Source organism: Sorex fumeus, unplaced genomic scaffold, assembly GCF_029834395.1.
Source record: "Sorex fumeus unplaced genomic scaffold, SorFum_2.1 ptg000122l, whole genome shotgun sequence".
In the NCBI taxonomy this organism is placed as follows: domain Eukaryota; kingdom Metazoa; phylum Chordata; class Mammalia; order Eulipotyphla; family Soricidae; genus Sorex; species Sorex fumeus.
The window spans coordinates 48,626,331-48,647,028 of record NW_026606179.1 but is presented as its reverse complement, the minus strand read 5'-3'; the positions used below and the strand labels follow the sequence as shown (position 1 = coordinate 48,647,028).

At 54.6% G+C, this 20,698-nt stretch overlaps 1 protein-coding gene across 2 annotated transcripts in view; it reads left to right on the top strand.

Moving 5' to 3' along the window:
* The window catches only part of TK2 (thymidine kinase 2), a 31,849-nt gene extending 13,664 nt beyond the window's left edge, over nucleotides 1–18,185 (top strand). The window contains exons 1-7 of one of the 2 annotated variants that reach the window (XM_056136754.1): nucleotides 413–491; nucleotides 928–1,017; nucleotides 2,852–2,925; nucleotides 11,843–11,931; nucleotides 12,673–12,752; nucleotides 13,702–13,782; nucleotides 14,851–18,185. In XM_056136754.1, the coding sequence (XP_055992729.1) occupies nucleotides 471–491; nucleotides 928–1,017; nucleotides 2,852–2,925; nucleotides 11,843–11,931; nucleotides 12,673–12,752; nucleotides 13,702–13,782; nucleotides 14,851–14,949 (534 nt within the window). In that variant the 5' untranslated portion in view covers nucleotides 413–470 and the 3' untranslated portion in view covers nucleotides 14,950–18,185. Of the gene's footprint in view, nucleotides 1–412; nucleotides 492–927; nucleotides 1,018–2,851; nucleotides 2,926–11,842; nucleotides 11,932–12,672; nucleotides 12,753–13,701; nucleotides 13,783–14,850 lie in introns of those variants that run through there. The other variant, XM_056136755.1, reaches the window with a different exon arrangement.
* Nucleotides 18,186–20,698: the final 2,513 nt, after the last annotated feature.

The following is a 20,698-nucleotide window of genomic DNA, read 5'->3' as shown; positions in this document are numbered from 1 at the left end:
TTTAACCACTGTGCTATCTTTCTGGCCTCAGAATGAGATGGTTTTACAGCCTTCCACTCTGAACAGAAAAGCAAGATTGACATTTTAGCTTGATTTAAAGTAAAAATGTGCCTTTTAGGGACTAGAGAGATAATACAGCAGATAAAGCACTTGCCATGCACACAACCAACCTGGATTTGATCCCCCAATATCCCATATGGCTCCCTAAGCACAGATCCAGGAATAAGACCCAAGCACTGTTAGATGTGGCCCCCAAACCACCACCCCCCCCCCACCAGAAAACATCTTTTTTTTTTTGGAAAACGTCAGTTTTCTTTGACCCGGGTTCTCTCGGAGAGTGCCTGTGTGGGAGCATCTCTGCTAAGCTTGCTGAAATTCGCTTCCCTTGAGCTTAGGGAGTCTGTGGTTTGGCTTTCCCTGCAGAGCCCTGGGCTTTCACCACTTAGCTGGGAGGCAGTCAAGGAACAAAAATGATGAAGAGCGGAAGGATGGTAGCTGGGGGGAGGGCCTATGGAGGGTGTCTCTAATAGGTGGTATTTGAGCAGAGGCCAAGAGAGGCTTGAGCAGGGAAGCTCCTGTAGCCAGGAGGGGATCAGATGAAGGCGCTGCCTGTGCAGAGGCCCTGGGGGACTGCCTGGACCTGACCTGACCGTGCAGGGTGAGTGGCAGCGGAGTGGGAAGGTCTAACCGGCTCGCTTTGGCTGCTAGGCTGAGAACAGTCTGCAGGGGGCGCAGAGTGAACATTGATGGACCATGCCTCGGTGCTCTCTGTAAGCCCCCTGGAATTGTTCAGTGGGGCCTGCAATCATGTTGGCTTCATTTGTGCCCCAACCCATCCCCGTGGGGCTTTCCTGAGATGGTCAGCGGAGACAGAAGAGGCCAGGGTCCCAGGACAGTGTGTGAATGGCCTGCTTTGTGCTTCCGCAGGGTCTCATGTACCGGGATGCCTGTCGCTGGGGCCTCACGCTGCAGACCTATGTGCAGCTCACCATGTTGGAGCAGCACACACGTCCTCAGGTACACGCCAGCCTTCACATTTCTGCAAGTTCCAGAGAGAGACTTCACCTGAGGGGACTAGCCAGTTCGCCCTTCACTGCTTGGCCTCCTATAATCCTGGGTTCAAGGTCCATGTTTCTGTAGCTTCGAGAAGCTTCTTAATCACTCACCAAGCTCAGATAATGAGAACTTATTAGAATGTCACTTTGCTGGGGTCTTACCATTGTAATGCATTTCTTCCCAAAGCATGCAGCACCTGGGACCTGGTTACAAGTGTATGTTTTCTGGCCCCCACCTAGACCTACAGAGTCAGAAATTGTGGTGATGAGCCTTGACAGTATGTTTTTATTGAGCTCTTCAGGTGATTGGAATGCATGCTTGGTTTATTCCAGTGACTGAGAATTTACTGAGCCATCTAATCTATTGCCCTGGGGCTGAACACTGAGGGCAGATTCTGGAGGTAAAGACTTTTTTGGCTCATCTGGTCACATGTCCTGCCTTGGGCCAGTCAGGAGTTAGGGCAGATCTGCAAACATGTCTTGCGTGGGCAGGTGTCTCAGGGTGGAGAGGCTGCCCTGGAAGAAAGACTGGCTGAGGGGATCCTGGTTGGCCCCCATGGCTCAAACCTTCAAGCACAGCCTTGGAGATCCATACGGGAGGCTCTCGTTGAAGGAGATAGCTCCAGTTCGGCCAGCACAGCAGCTTTGCTGGGCTGGGCACAGCAGCTAATGACTACTATGCATCTCAGAAGTGGAAAGACAGGAGCAGAACTGCTCAGGTTTCTGTCTCCTTAGTGTCTGCCTAAACGATGCAGATCAGAGGGACTGGGGTCAGAATACCCCTCCTGGGTATGCCCTGTTTTTTGAAATGATTACAAGCCTAATTTTAGCCCTTACTTAAAATTCAAAGAACCAGATCCTCGAATACTGTTTAAATCAGCTAGTAGTTTTTCCTCTCATCATTTTGTTGTTCCAAAAGGATGTCTATAGGTGCCAGAGAGATAGTACAGCAGGTAGGGCACTTGCCTTGCACAAGGCCTACTGGGGTTTGAGTCCCATCTCATATGATCTCCCAGATCTGCCAGGAGTGATTCCTAAGCGCAAAGCCAGGAATAAGCTCTTGAGCACTGTTGTGTGTGGCCCCAAAACAAAATCAAAAATTGAACAGAGCGATGTTTTCAGAGGACCAGTTGTACATCTGGCTGTAGTGGGATGTGGCTGTTCTTCTGTTGAAGGAAATCTATCATGCAGGCAGAGGGAGAAGGATAAGGAAAGGTAGAGGAACAGGCAGAGCCGGAGTTCTTGCCTTTGAATCTCCCCGTGCTTTGCAGGCCCTGGGCCTGAGGTGGGGTGAGAGTGTTTGCTACCTGCTTCCCAGGGGAGCCCTGTGGGTAGCAATGCCACATGCTCCTTGACCCTTGGCACGGGCCGTCCCAGTGTTCCGGGGTTGCTTGAGGAGCACCTGCTCATGAGTTCCAAAGAGTCAGGCCCTCTGGTACTGCTGCGAGAATGACACCCAAACCCTGGGCCCCCTGGATTTCTGCTGGGGCACACGGGCACGTTGGCACCCTGTTTAGCTGCAGAGCTGTCATCACACTCTGTGGGACTGTACTAGAGCACGTACTCTAGCGTTCTCCGTGCCCACGATCCCGCTGAGCTGTGCGTGTTCTGACGGAGACTGCCCACCCCAGCTTCCTTGGAGCAGGGGAACCAGACTCAGTTCTGTGGTGACCATGACCTCCCTTAGCCTCTTCATTCCGGTACCCAGTGTGAACCAAAGCTGGGGCACCCACTGGCATTGCCCAGGGTTGCCGGCATCAGCCTGAGTTGATGAGGTATATTTTCTTTCTCCTCAGATGTCACCCGTGCGACTGATGGAGCGGTCGATTCACAGCGCGAGATACATTTTTGTTGAAAACCTGTATCGAAGGTACTGAGGATGTATTAAGCCATTCTTGGTTTGGGGGTTGACCCATCAGTGCTCAGGCACTGATCTTGGCTCCATGCTCAGGAGTGGCCCTGGGTGTGCTTGGAGGACTGTGTATGATGCTGAGGATTTGAACTGGGCTCAGCGGGATGCAAGACAAGCCCCTAAACCATTCTTAGAGTTTTTATTTTTGGCCTACCCCCAGTGGAGCTCAGGATTTACTCTTGGTTCTCTTCTTGGATCATTTCTGGCAGGGTTTGGGGACCTGTGGTATGCCTGGAATCATACCAGGAATAGTCATGGGCAAGGGAAGTGTCCTGCCCTCTGTAGGGTCACTCTAGCCCCAAACTATTTATTTTAAACACTAAGTAAAGGATGTTTGGAGGATTTGCTCGGGATGCGAGATGTGTGCTGAAAGTAGACTATAGACCGAACACAATGGCCACTCAGTACCTCTATTGCAAACCACAACATCCCAAAGGAAAGAGAGAGCAAAAGGGAATGCCCTGCCACAAAGGCAGGGCGGGGTGGGGGTGGGGTGGGGGAACAGGAGGGCTACTGGGATCATTGGTGATGGAAAATGGGTACTAGTGGAGGGATGAGTACTCGATCATTGTATAACTGAAACCCATGCACGAAAGTTTGTAAGTCTGCAATTGTACCTCATGGTGTTTCACTAAAAAAAAAAAAAAAAAAATTCAAAGGTGGAAGGAAGAAAGGAAGGAAATAGGAACTTGTGGGACCACAATGGTAGTACAGCAGGTTGACACTTGCCTTGTACATGGACAACCCGGGTTCGATCCCTGACATCCCATATAATTCCCCCCAAGCACAGCCAGGAATAGCCCCTGAGTACCACTGTACCACTGGGTGTGACCCAACACCCCCCCCACCCCCTCCTGGTCCTCTAGACTGGCTCACTGATGTATCTTGGGGGGACTGGCTGGTCTAGGGTAGCCCCCTTCGCCTGATTGTTGGGAGTGATTTAGCTCTCTCCCTCTTGCCTTTTGGCATTTTGGGGACCCTCAAGCCCAGTGAACCTCTGCCTCATACTAACATCCCACAGGCCATCACAGGTCCCTCAAGCCCACCCAGAACTGAGAGGTGGGTGACATGGCTGACTGGGGGTGATTGTATGGGCAAGCATGGTGCTTTGGGAGTCTGGGGGGGGACACTTCTGTTGTGGTCTCCACTAGAAACTGCCTTGCTCTCATGGGCTCAGAGTTGTCATAAACCCGTGACCCTTTGTGCCAGCACTCAGCTGCTGAGTGTCTGGGCTCTCGGGGAAGTGGGCCTCAGTCTGCTTTCCGAGCCCCACTTCTGGGTTTCTGCATACCTTGTCCTCCTTGCCCCACTCTGGTTCCCCCCCCCCGCCCCCGGAGGTTGTTGCTGAGTTTCTGGGTGCTGCTGCCACTCCCTTGCAGAGCTGGTGCTCGTGGCTGGCAGCCTTTCATGCTGTGCACGGAACACTGTCATCTCAGCTGCCTTCCTAAATGCCATGCCCTTCCCTGAATTTCCCACTCTAGAGGGATTAGTCCCCATGAACCCAGAGCCTCACACGTACAAGGCATGTGCTATGCCTCAGAGCTGCACCCCAGGCTCAAGACAGTTTTCTAGTGGGGTCAAATCGTATGGAGCACTTAATCTTTTGCCATTTCTGATGGTGTAAAAAAAAAGTCGGTTTTGTGTGGTTCATTTCTATAATCGGATGTTATGTATCCCCGCAACTGCCCATCTACACATGGGGGTACAGACCTTGTGGATTGGTTCCAGCGCTCATTTGCGATTGAGTGATGATGTGCCTTGGCTGCTCTGGGTTAGCAGGACTCCTCTGGGCTCTCAGCAGCACGAGACCGGTGCCAGGCTCCGGCCGCAACGCCCAGACTCCCAGGCTCCTTTGGAGACCACTGAAAAGGCTTGTCCCGTGAGTTCTCTCAGGGCAGGAGCTGGGCTGGGCCTGCGCTGGGTGCCCGAGGAAGCGCTTCCCTGCGGGGTTGCCTACCCTTCTTCTTCATGGCCTGTGTGTGGCCTGAGGTTTTGGTTTTGGGGGAGTGTTGCTGAGTTCTTGTTTCAGGGTGTCTGGGTTCTTGTTTCAGGGTGCAGGCAAGGGGCAGCCCTGACTTACACAGGATTTCCTTTTGGAGACCCTGAGAAAAGTGCTCAGCCCGAGCAAAAAGAAGTGCCTAATGGAGGGAGGTCCGAGTCACGGCCTTCCTGTGGCTGCTGTCCTGACACAGCCCAGTGCTCAGTGTGGAGAAAGGAGACATTTTCTAGAAGTTTCCGTGGCCTGAGCCCATTCACTACCCTCTGAGCCAAAGCCAAACAGAGCCTGGAATTGGGTTGGGCTACACTCTTGCCATTCCTCTGGGGCTGTTCAGCTGAATCCTGGGAGCCACTTGATGAAACATGTGAGGTGTCAGCTTCTGCCTGGGCCCCAGTGCTCTGGAACCCTAAGGTGGGCTGTCTTCTCTGAGGATCGCCAGAACAGCCTGAATACTACAGTTGTAGCCCATGCCAGAGCGCTGAGCTCCCTAAGCCCTTAACCTTTCAAGCCTCAAACATGGAAGAAACTGCCCCCTAGGGAGAGACCCACCTCTCCCCATCAATGCCTAGTGGGTTTGAGGTAGGCAGAATGTCAGAGCCATTATGGCCCCAGGGGACATGCCAACAGCTGAAGATCCCACAGCCTCTGTGGTGTGGGCATGGGGCGGGAGGTGGGAGAGGAGAACGCTGAAGGATGCCAGAAGCTGCGCAGTGATTGTGTGGCTTGAGCACCGCAGGCTGCTCAGGGGACACAGGAAGCCTTTGCGGCTCGCTGCCTTGTGGTGTTTTCTAAGAACAGCAGTGAGGGGGCAGGGGCCTGGCAATGACTCACCGAGGTGGGCCAGGGACAATGATTAAGACTGTTCACTGACTGGCGTGGCCTGGGGTGCTGCCCCCGCTCGATCCATCCCTGGGCCTGAGTCATGGGCTGTCCTTGGGCTGAGGCCGTGGAGGCAGTGGGTGGAGAAAATCCCTTGGTGGACAAGGTGGGGTGGTGGGCGGTAGGTAGAGCAGGTGGTGTGTGGGGCGCTCCTGAGCCCTGAAATGGGGATCATCTTGAGGACACAAACAAAACCCAGGGCCACAGAATGGAGAGAACAGGAGCAGAGGCTCCGTCAGGCAGCTGGGCTGGGCTGGGCTGCTGTGTGGGGCTTCTTGCCACAGCTCTGGGCATGACCCTGTCCTTTGAGGCTTGATTGTACAGTGGTATCTGCAGGGGCAAAGCCTGACACCCATCCCACCATGGGAAGACCACCCTGGAGCCAGACCCTTCTGGCTGTGTTTGCTGGAGGCGAGACTGACTTGCAGACTTATGTTCCAGGAAGGGAGGTTTGGCTGATTGAACATCAAACCCTGCAGGCACCTGAACGCGCTCTGCACAGCTCTGCTTGCTCACAGGCTTCCAGGGACCACTTGCACAACTTCTCTCCATTTTGCTGTTCTGTGTTTTTATGTTCTCAAGATTATTTCTGTGGGGCAGGGCAGATAGCCAGACCTTACCGAACTGGCACTGCTTGACTTCCCCTAACCCCTACAAGCACTTAATGGGTGTTTTCCTGGAAGCCCCCAGCACTGCTGGTCCTGAGAAGCATCACCCCACCAGCCCAAGCATTGAACTGCTCAGGCCCCCTGAACACTACTCAGGAGCGTGCCCTCCACCCTGAGGTGATTTTCCCTTGGTGACAAAATGACTGGGGCAGTGCCAGCACTTTCATTTGCTGACCGAAGAGTAGCTGACTTGCTGATGGTTTTCCTCTAAGCCCATCAGGAAACCTTGGTTTTCCAGGACCTCTGCAAGCCTCCCCCACACCTCACCAGCACAAATGGGCTTCTTGTGGCCAGAGTTGTCCTACCCCTTTCAGCTCAGAGTAGCTAAAGGAGATGATTGTAGTGTCTCACAGGATGCCTGCCCTGAGGTGTTCTTTAAACACTGAGACCTGTGGAAGGGCCCAAGCTAAGGAGACTGTGGGAAGGGGAAGAGAAAGAAACTGGGCACTCACCTGTCCTCACCCCACACCAGCCAAGACCCTGACCTTTGGTATCTGAACTCAGTGGGCTCTGAGTCACCTCTGTGGTGTGATGATATGTCCACCCCCTCCCCCACACAGGTGTTCCCACGGTACACACACACACTTCTCTGGGAAGCTTCCAGGTTAATTTCTGCCCTACTGACTGAGGTCTGATGCCTGGCAGTTCCCTGTGTATGCCCTGTGTCCCAGAGCCCCTGTGTGATCAGTCTCTTCCAACAAGTGAGTCAGTATTCAGGATCTGGCAAGGACCAAATCCCAGCCAATCTCCCTCTGAAAGACTCAGCCTGTCGACTACCTAGAGCCAGCCAAACCCAAAAGGAATCTGAGGGGATATCTGAGGAAGGATCTAAGGGTAAATCTGAGGGAGGACCTAATGGGGGATATGAGGGATGATCTGTGGGGGGAACTAAAGAAGGATCGGGCAGGGGGGAATCTGAGGAAGGATCTGAGGGGGATGTGAAGAAGGATCTGAGGGGGGAATCTGAGGGAGGACCTGAGGAACGATCTGAGGGAAGATATAAGGGAGGATCTGAGAAGGGATCTGAGGGCGATCTAAGGAGAAATGTGAGGAAGGATCTGAGGGGAGAGTTGAGGGAGAATCAAATAAAGGATCTGAGAAGAGATCTAGAAGGATCTGAGGGGAGATCTGAGAAAGGATCTAGGGGTATATTAGGAGGATCTGAGGAAGGATCTGAAAAGAGATCTAAGAAGGATCTGAGGGGGATCTGAGGAAGGCTTTCATAGGTATCTGAGGAGGATTTGAGGAAGGATCCGAGGGAAGATCTGAGGAGAACAGTGAAAGAATCTGAGGGGAGATCTGAGAAGGAATCTGAAGGGGGATCTGAGAGGGACCTAAGTTGAGGTCTGAGGAAGGATCTTAGGGATGATCTGAGGGAGTATCCGAGGGGGCGACTGAAGAGGGAACTGAGGAGAAATGTGAGGAAGGATCTGAGGGGGATCTGAGGAAATGTGAGGAAGGATCTGAGAGAGGATCTAAGGGGAGGTCTGAGGATGGATCTGAGGGGAGATCTGAGGGAGGATCTAAGGGGGGATTTGAGGGATCTGAGGAAGAATCTGAGGAGGAATCTGAGGAGAAATGTGAGGAAAGATCTGTGGGGGGCATCTGAGTGAGAATCTGAGGGAATATCTGAGAAGGGATTTGTGGGGAGATCTATGGAGAAATGGGAGGGAGGATCTGAGGAGGCATCTAAGGGAGCATCTGAAGAAGGGTCTGAGGGGAGATCTGAGGAAAGATATGAGGGGGAATCTGAGAGGAGATATGATGGGAGGATCTGAGGAAAGGACTGAGGAGGGATCTGAGGGAAGATCTCAGGAGGGATCTGAAGAGAAATGTGAAGAAGTATCTGAGGAGAAATATGAGGAAGGATCTGAGGAAGAATCTGATGGAAGATCTGAGGAGGGATCTGAGGGGGCATCTGAGAAAGGATCACAGTGGAGACCTGAGAAAGGATCTGAGGGGGATCTCAGGAGAGATCTCAGAAAGATTCTGAGGGGAGATCTGTGGAGGGATCTCAGAAAGGATCTGAGGGAATATATGAAGAGAAATGTGAGGAAGGATCAGAGGGAACATCTGAGCGGGAAACTGAAGAAGGATTTGAGGAGAGAGCTGAGGGGGGAATCTGAGGAAGGATGTGAGGGGGTTATGAGGAGGGATCTGAGGAGAAATGTGAGAGAGGATCTGAGGGAGATCTGAGGAAGGATCTGCGGAAAGATCTGAGGGAGGATCTGCAGAGGTATCTGAGGAAGGATGTTAGGGCTATCTGAGGGGGGTTCCAAAAAAGGATCTGAGGGGTTGTGAGGAGAAATGGGAGAAAAGAACTGAGGGTAAATCTGAGGGGGGAGCTGAAGAAGGATTTGAAGAGAGATTCCTTGAGGAAGGATCTGAGGGGGTAATCTAAGAAAGGATGTAAGAGGAATCTGAGGAAGGATCTGAGGTGACATCTGAGGGGATATCTGAGGAAGTATCTCAGGAAGATCTGGGGGAGTATCTGAAGAAGGATCTGAGGGGGTATCTGAGAAAGGATCTGAGGGAAGATCTGTGGCAGTATCTCAGGGGTATCTAAGGGAGCATCTGAAGAAGGATCTAAGGGATATCTGTGAAAGGATCTGAGAGGAGATCTGAGGAAGTATCTGAGGGGGATCTCAGGAGAGATCTGAGAAAGAATCAGGGGGGATCTGAGAAAGGAACCAAGAGGATCTGAAGGGGAATCTACGGCAGGATTTGTGGGAAGATCTGAGGAGAAATGTGAGGAACAATCAGAGGGAGATCTGAGGTAAGATTTGAGGGAAGATCTAAGAGATGATCTGAGGGGAGAAGTGAGGGAGAATCTAAGGGGAGACCTGTGGAAGGATTTGGGGGAAGAATCTGAGGAAGATAGATGGAGATCTGAGGGACAGTCTGACAGGTATTCTGAGGGAAGATTCAAGGTTGGATCTCAGGGGAGATCTGAGGAGAAATGTGGGAAAGGCCATGAGGGAGGATCTGAGGGAGATCTGAGGAAGATCTGAGGAGGAGTCTGAGGGAGATCTGAGGGAAGATCTGAGGAAGTATCTCAGGGTACCTGAAGGAGGATCTGAAGAAGGATCTGAGGGGGTATTTGAGAAAGGATCACAGTGGAGATCTGAGGGGAGATCTGAGGAGGGTTCTGAGGAGAAATTTAGGGAGGATCTGAGGAGAGATATGGGGAGGGATATGAGGGGAGATCTGAAGAACTATCTCATGGAAGTCTGAGGAGGATCCAAGGAAGATCTGAGGAGAGATCTGAGGATGTGGGTGGGATCTGAAGAAGGATCTGAGGGTGATCTGAGGAGAAATGTGAGGAAGGTTTTGAGGGAGAATTTGAGATGAGATCTGAAGTGGGGAACTGAGGAGGGATTTGAGGGAAGATACGAGGAAGGATCTGAGGGGGGATCTGAGAAGGATTCTGAGGAGAAATTCAGGGAGGATCTGAGGGGAGGAATGAGGAAGGATGTGGGTGGGATCTGAAGAAGGATCTGAGGGGGATCCGAGGAGAAATGTAAGGAAGGTTCTGAGGGAGAATTTGAGATGAGTTCTGACGTGGGGAACAGAGGAGGAATTTGAGGGGAAATAGGAGGAAGGATCTGAGGAGGGATCTGAGGCATAATCTGAGGAAGGTTCTGAGGAGGTATCTGAGGAAGGACCTGAGCAAGGAGAGCCAATCTAACTGTGATCTGAGAAAGATTCTGAGGGGATATCTGAGGAAGCATCATGACGAAGGATCTTAGGAAGGATCAGAGGGGAGATCTGAGGACAAATCTGAGGGGAGATCTGAGGAAGGATCTGAGGAGGTTTTCAAGGGGGTTCTTAGGAGGAATCTGAGAAGGAATCTGAAGGGGCATCTGAAGAGGGATCTAAGAGGATATCTGAGTAGGAATCTCAGGTTGTATTTGAAGAAGTTAAGGTCGGACCCAAAATTGGATCTCAGGAGGGATCTGAAGTGGGCACAAGATGTTCAAAGATTGAATTCCTCTTAGGAGCTGTGGTGGGACCCTCCTCATTCCTATTCCTTCCCATTCACTTCCTGATGCAGAGAAAGCCATGGGAGCAGACAGGTACATCTCACTTGTGCTCTCTTCTGCTCTGGCCTCTCCTCTCCTCCGCCTTCTGCCCTCCCTTCTTTATTCCACTTAAAAAGGTATAATGCTGCCCCACTCTGGATTAATGACTAATAGTTTGCTGAAGTTTGGAAAAGACAGAAAGGTATGGTATTTTTTTCCAAAGTCCCCATAGTCTTATGACTCAGACAAAGCACTATTGACATCTTAGGTGTTTTTCTTTCTAGTCTCCTTTTCAAAACGAATGGCCGAGTACTCCTGAGATTGTGGCTGGGCTGTAAATACACTCAGTGTTGTATTCTGCTGTCTGCTTTGAACATTAGGTTATGAGCACCTTTCACGTCATTGGTATTATTTTACAGCTTCATCTTCCAGTTGCTGCGTGGGTCTGTGTGATAATAGATGTTTCGAGATTTAGCTCTTCATTATTTTTAATAGGGCTGCCGCAAGTTCCATGATAGCTTCTACAAAATTAATGGCAAGAGGTGAAATTGGTTTGTTGTCCTGGTTCTCAGGGGACAGGCTTCAAAGCCCCTTTCTCTGCTTGTTGTGGAGGTGGGCACATATCCACCTGGGGGTGGGGGGGATGCAGAGATACTGGCTACCTTTACCTCTGAGCCCATCCCCAGGCATGGAAGTTGGGGGCTGAGACCCCTAGCCAGCACCACACCTTCTGCATCACAGGGTTGCATTTTGGCCGGCATTAACCCACAATCTACTTTTGAAAGGAGCCACCCACAGAGGCTGGATGCCCCTTCCCCTTCCCCCCACCCCACGCCCCAATGATGCTTGGCTTGGAGATGCAGACATTATAGTTAATGGTCCCAGGGTGATGTAGCCCTGGGGTCACCAGTGGCACTGGGGGTACATGTGGTGCTGGGGATTAAACCCAGTGTCTCACATACACTGTACAGCTGTGCTTCCACTTGAGTGAACTCCCTGACCCAAAGGACAGGGAAATGCTCTTTGTGTACGTGTCTGTGTCGGAGGGGGAGGGCCCAAGCAGTATTCGGGGGGGGGGGGGGGTCAGTGGTATATCTGACCCGACTGTGTGGACCAAATGGCTCAGTGCTCGGAGATCAACTTGGGGGTTGAGCTCTGCCATGTGTGCACTCCGGCTGTTTGATCCATCTTCCTGCCCCACAGGCAGTGCCATTTGAATGAAAGCTATTTCTGGGTTCTTTGTGGGGAGACAGGGCCACCGGGAGCTTTCTTAGGGGTGAGTCACCCTTTTTCAACTCTCATTGCAGTGGGAAGATGCCCGAAGTGGACTACGTGATTCTGTCAGAATGGTTTGACTGGATCAAGGCGCACATAGATGTGTCTGTGGATCTCATCGGTGAGGGGCCCCTCTGAACTTCCCCTGGGCGGGGCCAGGCCCTCCAGCAGGATGGTGTCAGACACCCAGCATTGCTGATACTCTTCCTTGGAGAAGACAGAATCTGGGGCTTATGTGCTTGGGAGGAGACACCTACAGCTGTTCTCGCCTGGGTCCTCGCACCCTGAGGGCTTTCATGAATGCAAGGGAAGTGCACTGACATCAGCTGGGTTCCAGGACTCATTCAGCCTTCCTGTGCCCCCAAGATGGCTGATGTGGACAGGAAGGACAGATTCGCTAACGGTCAGGGGACCCTGCAGACCCCGCAGCGTGCCCCTGCCTCAGCTGTCCGGGCAGGGAGCTGCTATCGAGGTTTTTCCCGCCATCTCCTCACGCCTACCTGTACTTCTCCTGGCCAGTTGCCAAGGCCCAAGCAGGATTCACAAAACCACTCCTTTTTTCTTCCTTTTTTTGCAGTGCTGAGGATCAAAGTAGCTCATCTACCTGCAAGGCATGTTTGCCACCATCAAGATACCTCCTTCCCCTCATACTTTTCTTTGTTTCTTTTTGTTGCACACCCATTGGACTGGGGGTGGCTGGGGACGGGGGGCTGATCTTGCTATGTGCCCAGGAGTTCCTTAAGTGGTGGTTTGAGGGAGGACCACATGGTGCCAGGATCAAGCCTGGGCTTCCTGCCTGTGGAGCACATGCTCAATGCCGTGAGCCAGCGCTCCAACCCCCCCTATTTTCTCGAACCCGCAGTTTATCTCCAGACCACCCCTGAGACTTGTTACCAGCGGTTAAAGATGAGATGCAGGGAGGAGGAGAAGATCATCCCGCTGGTGAGCGCCCCCGGAGCCCTGTCCCATCCCGGTGGAGGCTGGTGGGGGCCAGACTCATTCGTCTTGGTCCTCGCCTCCCCTCAGGCCTTGGTCACCCCGTCCTGGGGCTGCTGGTCTTTATGCTCTGCTCTGGCTCCTCACCTGGGTGCCCCCTGCGTTCCCCAGCGCTTGACTCAGGGCCAGGCCTGGAGGTGGCGCTAACCTCTGCCTGGACTCACCCTCTGGGTTCCACAGGGACTGGCAGGCTGGGACTGCTGTCCTGGTCACCTTCCACCACCACCAGCTCCTGAAATCCGGCCCCCGCACTGCCACTTGGAGAAAGTTTCCGAGGGCTGGTGAGAGGCTCGGGTGGCCTCGGGGCCTCCTGGGCCCTCATCCCTTGAGTCTCGCCTTGCTGGACTCTCCGGGGCTGGATCCTAGATCACCAGCCCTCAGCAGCCATACCCCGGGTCCGTGCAGGAAGGTGGAGAGGTGGAGAACCTCAATCCTTGCCTTGGCCATCCCTGCCGCTCCCTGACCCGGAATACAGGGCAGGTGCTGGGCCGCGGGTGCGGGAAGGTCAAAGGCTGCTGTTCCCAAGGATCCTGGGTCACAGCTGGCAGGTGAAGGCCACGAGAGCTGCGGTGCGCTTGGCGGGAAGGTCAGAGGGAGAGGCAGAGGCACCTGGGGCTGGGCAGCCTCCCACGGAAGGACGGGGCAGGAGTGAGGAAGGCGGGTGTCGTTGGGTAGGGTGTGTCTGGGATGGGGGTGCACGCCGAGTGTCACAGGCTGTGGCCGTGCGTGTCCAGAGTTACCGCTGTCCGTCTGGGCCCAGCTGGCTGCTACCACGCCTGAGCCACTGTCTCTGGCCGTTGCTGTCCCCTTGCCTGCTCCTCCTCCTCCCCCCCCCCCCCCCCCCCCCCCGGAAGAGACCTGCTCTGACAGTTCCCGTGTGTCTGTTTCCCCACAGCAATACCTGGAAGCCATCCACCACCTGTATGAGGAATGGCTGGTGAAGGGAGGCCCGTTCCCAGTGGCGGCTCCTGTTCTGGTAAGTCCCCTTGCTAGGGCAGGAGAAGTTTCTAGAGGGAGGAATGGCAGAAACAGGTTCTGAAAGGCCGGGTCCTTCCGCGCTCTGGACTTTGAAGGAGGAAGTGGGAGTCTGGGAGGAAATTTTGTCTCCCCTTTCTGGGCTGGAGAGTGAAGATGGGCACACAGGGAAGCCTAGTGGGTGGCCACGGCCCCGAGTGAGTCTGGCCCAAGCAAAGGTGGCACAGGCTGTGTCCTATAACTGCAGCAGCTGCGTCAGCGCAGGTGCGTTCTCAATGCCGTTTTGGCTTTGGTTATCAGGTTGGCCATGGCCTTTCTGAGCCCACCTCCCTTCCTTGAGGCGGGCCTGCGCTTCCCACCCACCTTCCCTTGGTGGCCCGGAGCGCCGGGAGCAGCCACTGGCATGGACCGTAACGCGCTCCTGTGCTCTCGCACTCGCTGCTTGCGTTCCTGCATCACCCCTCTTCCTTGTCTCCCCCACTCCCTTCACTCCTGTTTGCGGCTTTGCCGTAGCTGAATTTCCTGGCACAGACAGACGGGTGCCAGAGCCTCTGAGGAGTGTGCACCCGATGTGGGTCTGAGCGAGGCTCCTGGGGGTGCCTTTGGGCTGCCCTGACTTGGGCCTGGGATGCTTCCGGGCAGCAAGGTTGCTGGATGGGGAGACGTTAATTCCCGCAGTGGGTCTTAAAGGAAATAAAGCCAGGTTCCCGAGAAGGAGCTTGGGGTGGACCGGACCCAGGTTTGATCCCCAATACCCCAGGGCCCCCTGAGCAACCATCGGGGTCCCCCCTGTGAAGATATAACAAGAAAAAAAGCAAAGTTCAGTGGGTGGTGTACGGTGAGACAGAAACAGCATGAGCTCACTGTAGGGACAGCCACCGGCCTTCTCAGAAATGTGGAGTCAAAAAAGAGTGTTCGGTTGGTCTCGAACTGGTGGCCGTTTCACTGTGACCTTCCTTTCACTCTGCCTGGGCCCTCATGTTTCTGCGCCTCCTGTCCAGTCTGGGGGGGCGGGGGAGCGTGATGTGGAGTCCAGCGCAGCCCTCTGACCCCTGTGTTTGTTTCTCAGGTGCTCGAGGCTGACCACGACATGCAGAGCATGTTAGAAATCTTGGAGCGAAACCGGGAGCGGATCCTAGCTGCAGGGAGTGGGCTGCCTGCGCCGTAGGACAGGAAGGGCCAGGCTAGGAGCATGCCAACTGCAGCTGAGTTGTGAGGGGCCCCCCGGGGAAGCCCCTCCCAGACTGCCCTTCTGCCCTTGTGGGGAAGTGTCAGCGAGGACCCAGTGGACTTGACTTGGCCTGTGGGGTTCACCATCCTGCCTTTCCCCTGACACCTGTCCAGTGCTGCTCCTCGGCTGCGCCCCTTTTGTTCAGAGAAGACCCACCCCGAGATCTCGCTGAGCTTCTGGACTGACCCTCGGCCCTTCCCACCAGGGGGCCAGGACTGGAGGCTGAAACTTGGGGAGGCCCTGGGCTCAGGGACACGGGTGGTCTCCTGGACATTCTCTAGGCCCGGCAGAACTCAGCCGGGACACCAATCCCCTCCCCCTGACCCCCTCCCTGCTGGGGACCCTCACAGCTGTGGGGAGACCCTGGAGCATAGGGTGCCAGGGACCCTGAGTCTCTTCTTATCTGAGCCCCTCTCAGCAGCCATCCGCATCTTCAGACTTTGCCCAATTTGCAGCTGGATCACCTCCCGGAATTGCGGGGCCGGATCACTGCCCAGCAGAACGTGGTGTTCCCATGACGCCCTCTGGACCCCGTGTCCCCAAGAGCGTCATGGCTGGGCTCCTGGCTTAGTCTCCATGGTGACCAAGGACGTGCGTGAGCAGCGGACTCTGTGGCCAGCATGGGGGTGGGGTGCCTGGCGTCAGGCTTCCCGGCCCATTGTGCCCTGCATGAGGACCTTCAGGAGAGAGATGGCGGTGGCACCACAAGTCTTTCTGACATGTGTTACCAGTCAGGACATGGGCAGGGAGCACACAGCCATACATTAGGTCAGAAAAACCCTTTGCTTCCTTCAGCTGTAACAAGTGAGGCACAGACCGTGCAGTTCCCTCACCGCACCCCCATCCCTCAAGGGACAGAGGAGAGAAGAGGAGCCTGCCCCCCCCCCCATCCCCCTGAGGCCTGGAGCCTGGGGTGGCAGTGGGGGAGTGTTCAGGAGAAGGAGACTGTGGAGGAGAAAGAAGGGATAGCTGTGAGCTTTGGGAAACAGGCCTTGGCCTCCTCAGGCTTGGTTGTGTGAAGGTTGGAAGGCCTCGCCTGCTCCCAGTGAGAGAGTAAGAGCAAAAGTGAGTGAGTGTGAGAGTGAAAGTATGTGAGAGTGTGTGTGTGTGTGTGAGTGTGAGTGAGAGAGAGAGAGCAGAGTGTGTGAGAGTGTGTGTAGGGGGAGAGGGAGAGAGAATGAGTGTGTGTGTGTGTGTGTGTATGTATGTGTGTGTGTGTGTGTGGCCTGCCGCAGGAGCGCTAAGAGGGCTCCCTGCTCCTGCTCCCTCCTGTTGGGACCAGTTTTGGGTTTGTGTGCACAGGCTAAGGGCCAGCAGTCCGGGGTGTTGGGGACTGAGGGACCCAAATTTCAGTGAGTGATTGACTAGAAACTTGTGGAGGCAGGAGCCTCTGCCCTAGAGTAGCGGGTCCATCCCAGTGGGGTCTCACGCTAAGAGCTGGGGTTAATGAAGTTAATGGTTAATTCTGGATTGCTGAGTTTTAGCACCCTGCCACCCCTGCCATTTAGAATCAAGCATTTGCACCCCTTTGGGACTATACCTGGCAATGTCAGGGGTTACTCCTGGCTCTCTGTTCAGGAATTACTCCTGGCAGTGCTCGTGGGACCATATGGTCGGCAAGGCAAACACCCTACCCCTACTGTATTATCTCTCTGACCCAACATTTAAAATTTTTAAGTGTCCTGTGTTTTAACGGGCTGTGGGTGTGGAAATGGGGCTCTTGTTGTCCTTCACCCCCCCACCTGTCACTGCAGAAAAGACACTGTGTTTAGCAGTGATGGGGTGGGCTGCTGACCACAGGGCTTGAGGTCAGGAGACAGATTTCCGGATTCCCATTCCACTCTGACTGCTGTTGCTCCCTGGTGGAATCCCAGCGCAACTCTGAGACCCCGTGTTGCTGGGGAAAGGGCAGCTCACCTTGCTGCCCTCCCTCCGGTGACCTGCCACGCTCAGGACGATGTCCTCAGCCCCAGCTACCTCTCGGGGCACTTATACATGGGCAGATGCAGTTCCTGGGGAGTGACAGCTTCCCCCTGCCCCTTCCAATAGCACCTGAGCACCTCACCTGAACTCCAAGCTTCCCCGCCACCCCACGTCGGTTTCCCCCACCCCCGCTGTCTCGCCGAGGTGCCTCCCCCTCCCGGTCCCTGGAGCTGCTTCAGCGGCTCTCCTGTCTGTGCGATGAGTAATAGTCGCCCCTTGGCCTGCCCACCCGAGGAGCTGCAGTTATTAAAATAATTGGCGAGCTCTTGGAAATGTCAGCGCGCGCCGCGGCGGGAGGGGCACCGTCACGAAGCGCTCCCCCCGAGCGGCCCGAGCTGGGCTGCCGGGCCTCTGGGTAATCGCTGCCCGCCGCCCCCGCCCCGCCGGAGCGGAGCGCTGCTCCCGCTCCCCGGGAATCCAGAATGTTCGTCAGTGTTTACTGCAGTCTCCAGTACCTGCGCTAGTGGCTGTTTTTTTCCTCAAGCCCAGCGCCCAGACCAGGTTCCATGGGGCCAGGCAGGCTGGGAGAGCCGGTGTTGCCTCCTAGACACTCCCTGACAGGCTCGAGGTGCAGTGGGCAGTCCAGACAGACCCCTTTAGAGTTGAAACCCGAGACACTGCAGTTCTGCACCTCTCCACAATCCCCACAACTGTGGGCCAACCAGTCCCAGTCTCCAAGTGCATGTCCGTTGGGTACCTGGCAGCTGAGAATTCTCTCTTCGGGCTGGTGTGCCTGGCTCCCCTGGGTGGTGGTTAAAACTGCACCTCCCTTACCCCCACAGACCTGAGAGTTTTCCCCTGTGAGCGCCATCCCCCCACCCCCACCCCTCTGCAGCTTTGGGCTCTGCCGGCCAGGTTGTGTGGGGAAACGGGCCTGCTGGGGAGGGCTGTGGGGTTGCAGGCCACGGGGATGCAGGCAGGGGTAACCATGGTAACAGAGCTTCCCAGCACGTCATCCTGGCTCTCACAGTTCTCAGGGGACCCTTGCAGACCTGCTCCTATGCGGCGCCCCCACACCTCTCCTGTGAAGGCTGACCCCCTGGGAGGGCCCCTCTGGCCTCTTCACAGGTGTCCCCATTTCTCTTGGGACTCGGGGGTCCTGGGCACATGGATGAGGGCTCTCTGGTCTGTGACCTCATTCTCTAGTGGCCCTCCCCTGAAGTGGGGCTGGATGAATGGCGACATCCCCCTCTCCCCAGCCCCCCCACCTGCTGTTACACAGAGCTGGCTGACCTATACCCAGACAGGGCAGATGCTGACAGTTCCAGAAAGACCGAGAAAAACAAGCCGTGACCAAACAAACGTATGTGCGTGTGTATGTAGCTGATCTGTCCTTTGGGGGATTCACTCGGCTTTGTGGGCGGGCACCAAGAGCTTGGGCAGCTCACCTCTACTCTCTGGGTCCATTTCTTTTTATTGGTGTCTCCCAAACAGTGCTCAGGGGGCTCCACAAATGTGTCAGCCAACGTGGGGTTCATGCAAGAGCCCCAGGGTGCCTGGGTTTTGGTGTTGCTCTGTCCCTGTGGTGCCGGGAACACCAGGCCAGCCACATGGTGATTTGGTGGGCCATGTGTTGAAGATACTGTCTCAGCTCCAGACCCAGTTTCTCACCTTCCCTGGGATGCAGGTTGTTTTGCTTTTTATAAGAAAAGGGGCTGCTCAGAAGAGGAGAGGGCTAGAAGTCGGCCTGGCTCTGCTGCTCTTCCGATCTCCTTCTCTCTGTCCCTGGCTTGAGAGGCTTTCTAGCACCTTCACTGGCAGAGTTCCTGGAGTGGGGGACAGTGGCTGGGATCCCGCGGTGCTGGAGGTGCTGAGTGTTTGTTTTGCAAAGGAGCATCTCCATCCAGGGACAAAAGTCTTTGAGCATCTGTGTCTGCACTTGGCTCAGTCTGGAGTCTATGTAGCCCAGTCTCGCCTGACTGACCTGCCAGGCCAACTCTGGGGGAGCGGCCAACTCTGGGGGACCCTCCACTCAGAAAACTGCAAATTTCTTTTTTTTTTTTTTTGCTTTTTGGGTCATGCCCGGGGATACACAAAGAATAATCCTGGTTTTGCACTCATAAATTACTCCTGGTGGTGCTCAGGGGACCATAGGGGATGCTGGGAATTGAACCCAGGTTGGCTGCGTTCAAGGCAAATGCCTTACCTGCTGTCCCCGGCAAATTTGTTTCTTAACAACGGTCTCCTTTCAAAATGGCCAGGCCAAAGAGCACCCACAACACCACTACCCCCTTCCTGGGAGCCAGGAGTGAACCCCCCAGAAAATGAGAACCCAGAATCAACAATGAGACCAACTTGGGGTCTCTGTGAGGCTTCCGGTCAGAGAACACGAGTCCGGAGAGATGACAACAGCCGCCAACTCCACGTGCCACTGTCCCCAGATGAAATTATCCAGAATAAACTTAACAAGGAATGTACCAAACCAGACCAATGTTGAAAAGGCTCCTAAAAACTGAACAAAAAGGACTCGAGCAGATATAGACATCTTGTCCTTTGCCTGGGATGACTCAATATTATCAAAATGTCAGTTTCCCTAAGTTAATTTACAAATTCACTGCAGTTCCAATAGAAACATCGCGGGCTATTGTTCACAGAGAAAAGCAAACATACAAAAATAGCCAGGAAACCATTGAAAATGAAGCACTGACGAGGGCCAGCCATTCCAGCCATCAAAACATAATATAAACCCTCTAATGAAAAGAGTGTGATTCTGGTGCCCAAATAGACAAACAACTCGGGAACAGAACAGCCGCTACAGATGGACCTAAGTGAATGCAGGTGGGGCGGTGGCTGAGATAATGGGGGTGTGGGTATTTGTCCCCCGCTCCAGTTCAGGTGCCCATCCCCTGGAGTCTGAGGGGTTGCTTTGAGGCCAAGGTGATGAGGTCAGAGGCTGGGGTCTGCACAGGTGGGATTCATGTCCCTGAAAGAGACACCTCCCCTACACACACAGAGCTCCCTGTGTAGGGGTGATGGGAAAGCTGGGTTTGTTTGCAGCCCAGCACGGGTGGTCTGCGTGGGACCCGGCCCTCAGCTTGGACTCTAGAGCCCAGAGGTGGGAGAAGTCCCTTCCTGTGGCATGCAAGCCCCTGACACTTTGCCTGTCAGATTTGGGTACAGTCCCCTTCAATGGACCCAGATCGCATATGAAATAAACTCTGGTCCCCACTGTTCACCTGCCACACCGGACGCTAAGCTCACCTGTCAGGGGCCAGTACCAGGTACACCTCCACCCATCGGGGGGCCTGGTGGGAGGGGGCTACGCTCTGGTGGGCCCCAATGAGGAGGCCTCAGGGTGCATACATGCACATCGGAAACTGAAGATGGAGGTGTGGGGTAGGGGTGCTGGATCCACAGTCCAGTGGGTAAGGTGCTTGCCTTCCATGCAGCCAGCCTGGGTTTGATCCCTGGCACCCCATATGGTTCCCCAAGCCCCTCCAGCAGTGATCCTTGAGCACAGAGCTAGGAATAATCCCTGACACCACCAGGTATGACAACTCCGAAAACCAAAAATGATAATGACTGATGGAGGGTTTCCACCCTCCAGACTGGCCTGATAGGGTGGAGACCCTGACCCCAGTCCCAGTAGAGGTGTGAGAGCTGATTTAGGATTAGCTCTGGTCTAGCTCCCTGTTAGCCAGAAGACAGAAAAGGGCCCACAGCCATCTATGTGGGTCAGGGAGTGAGCCATCTGCGCCAACGT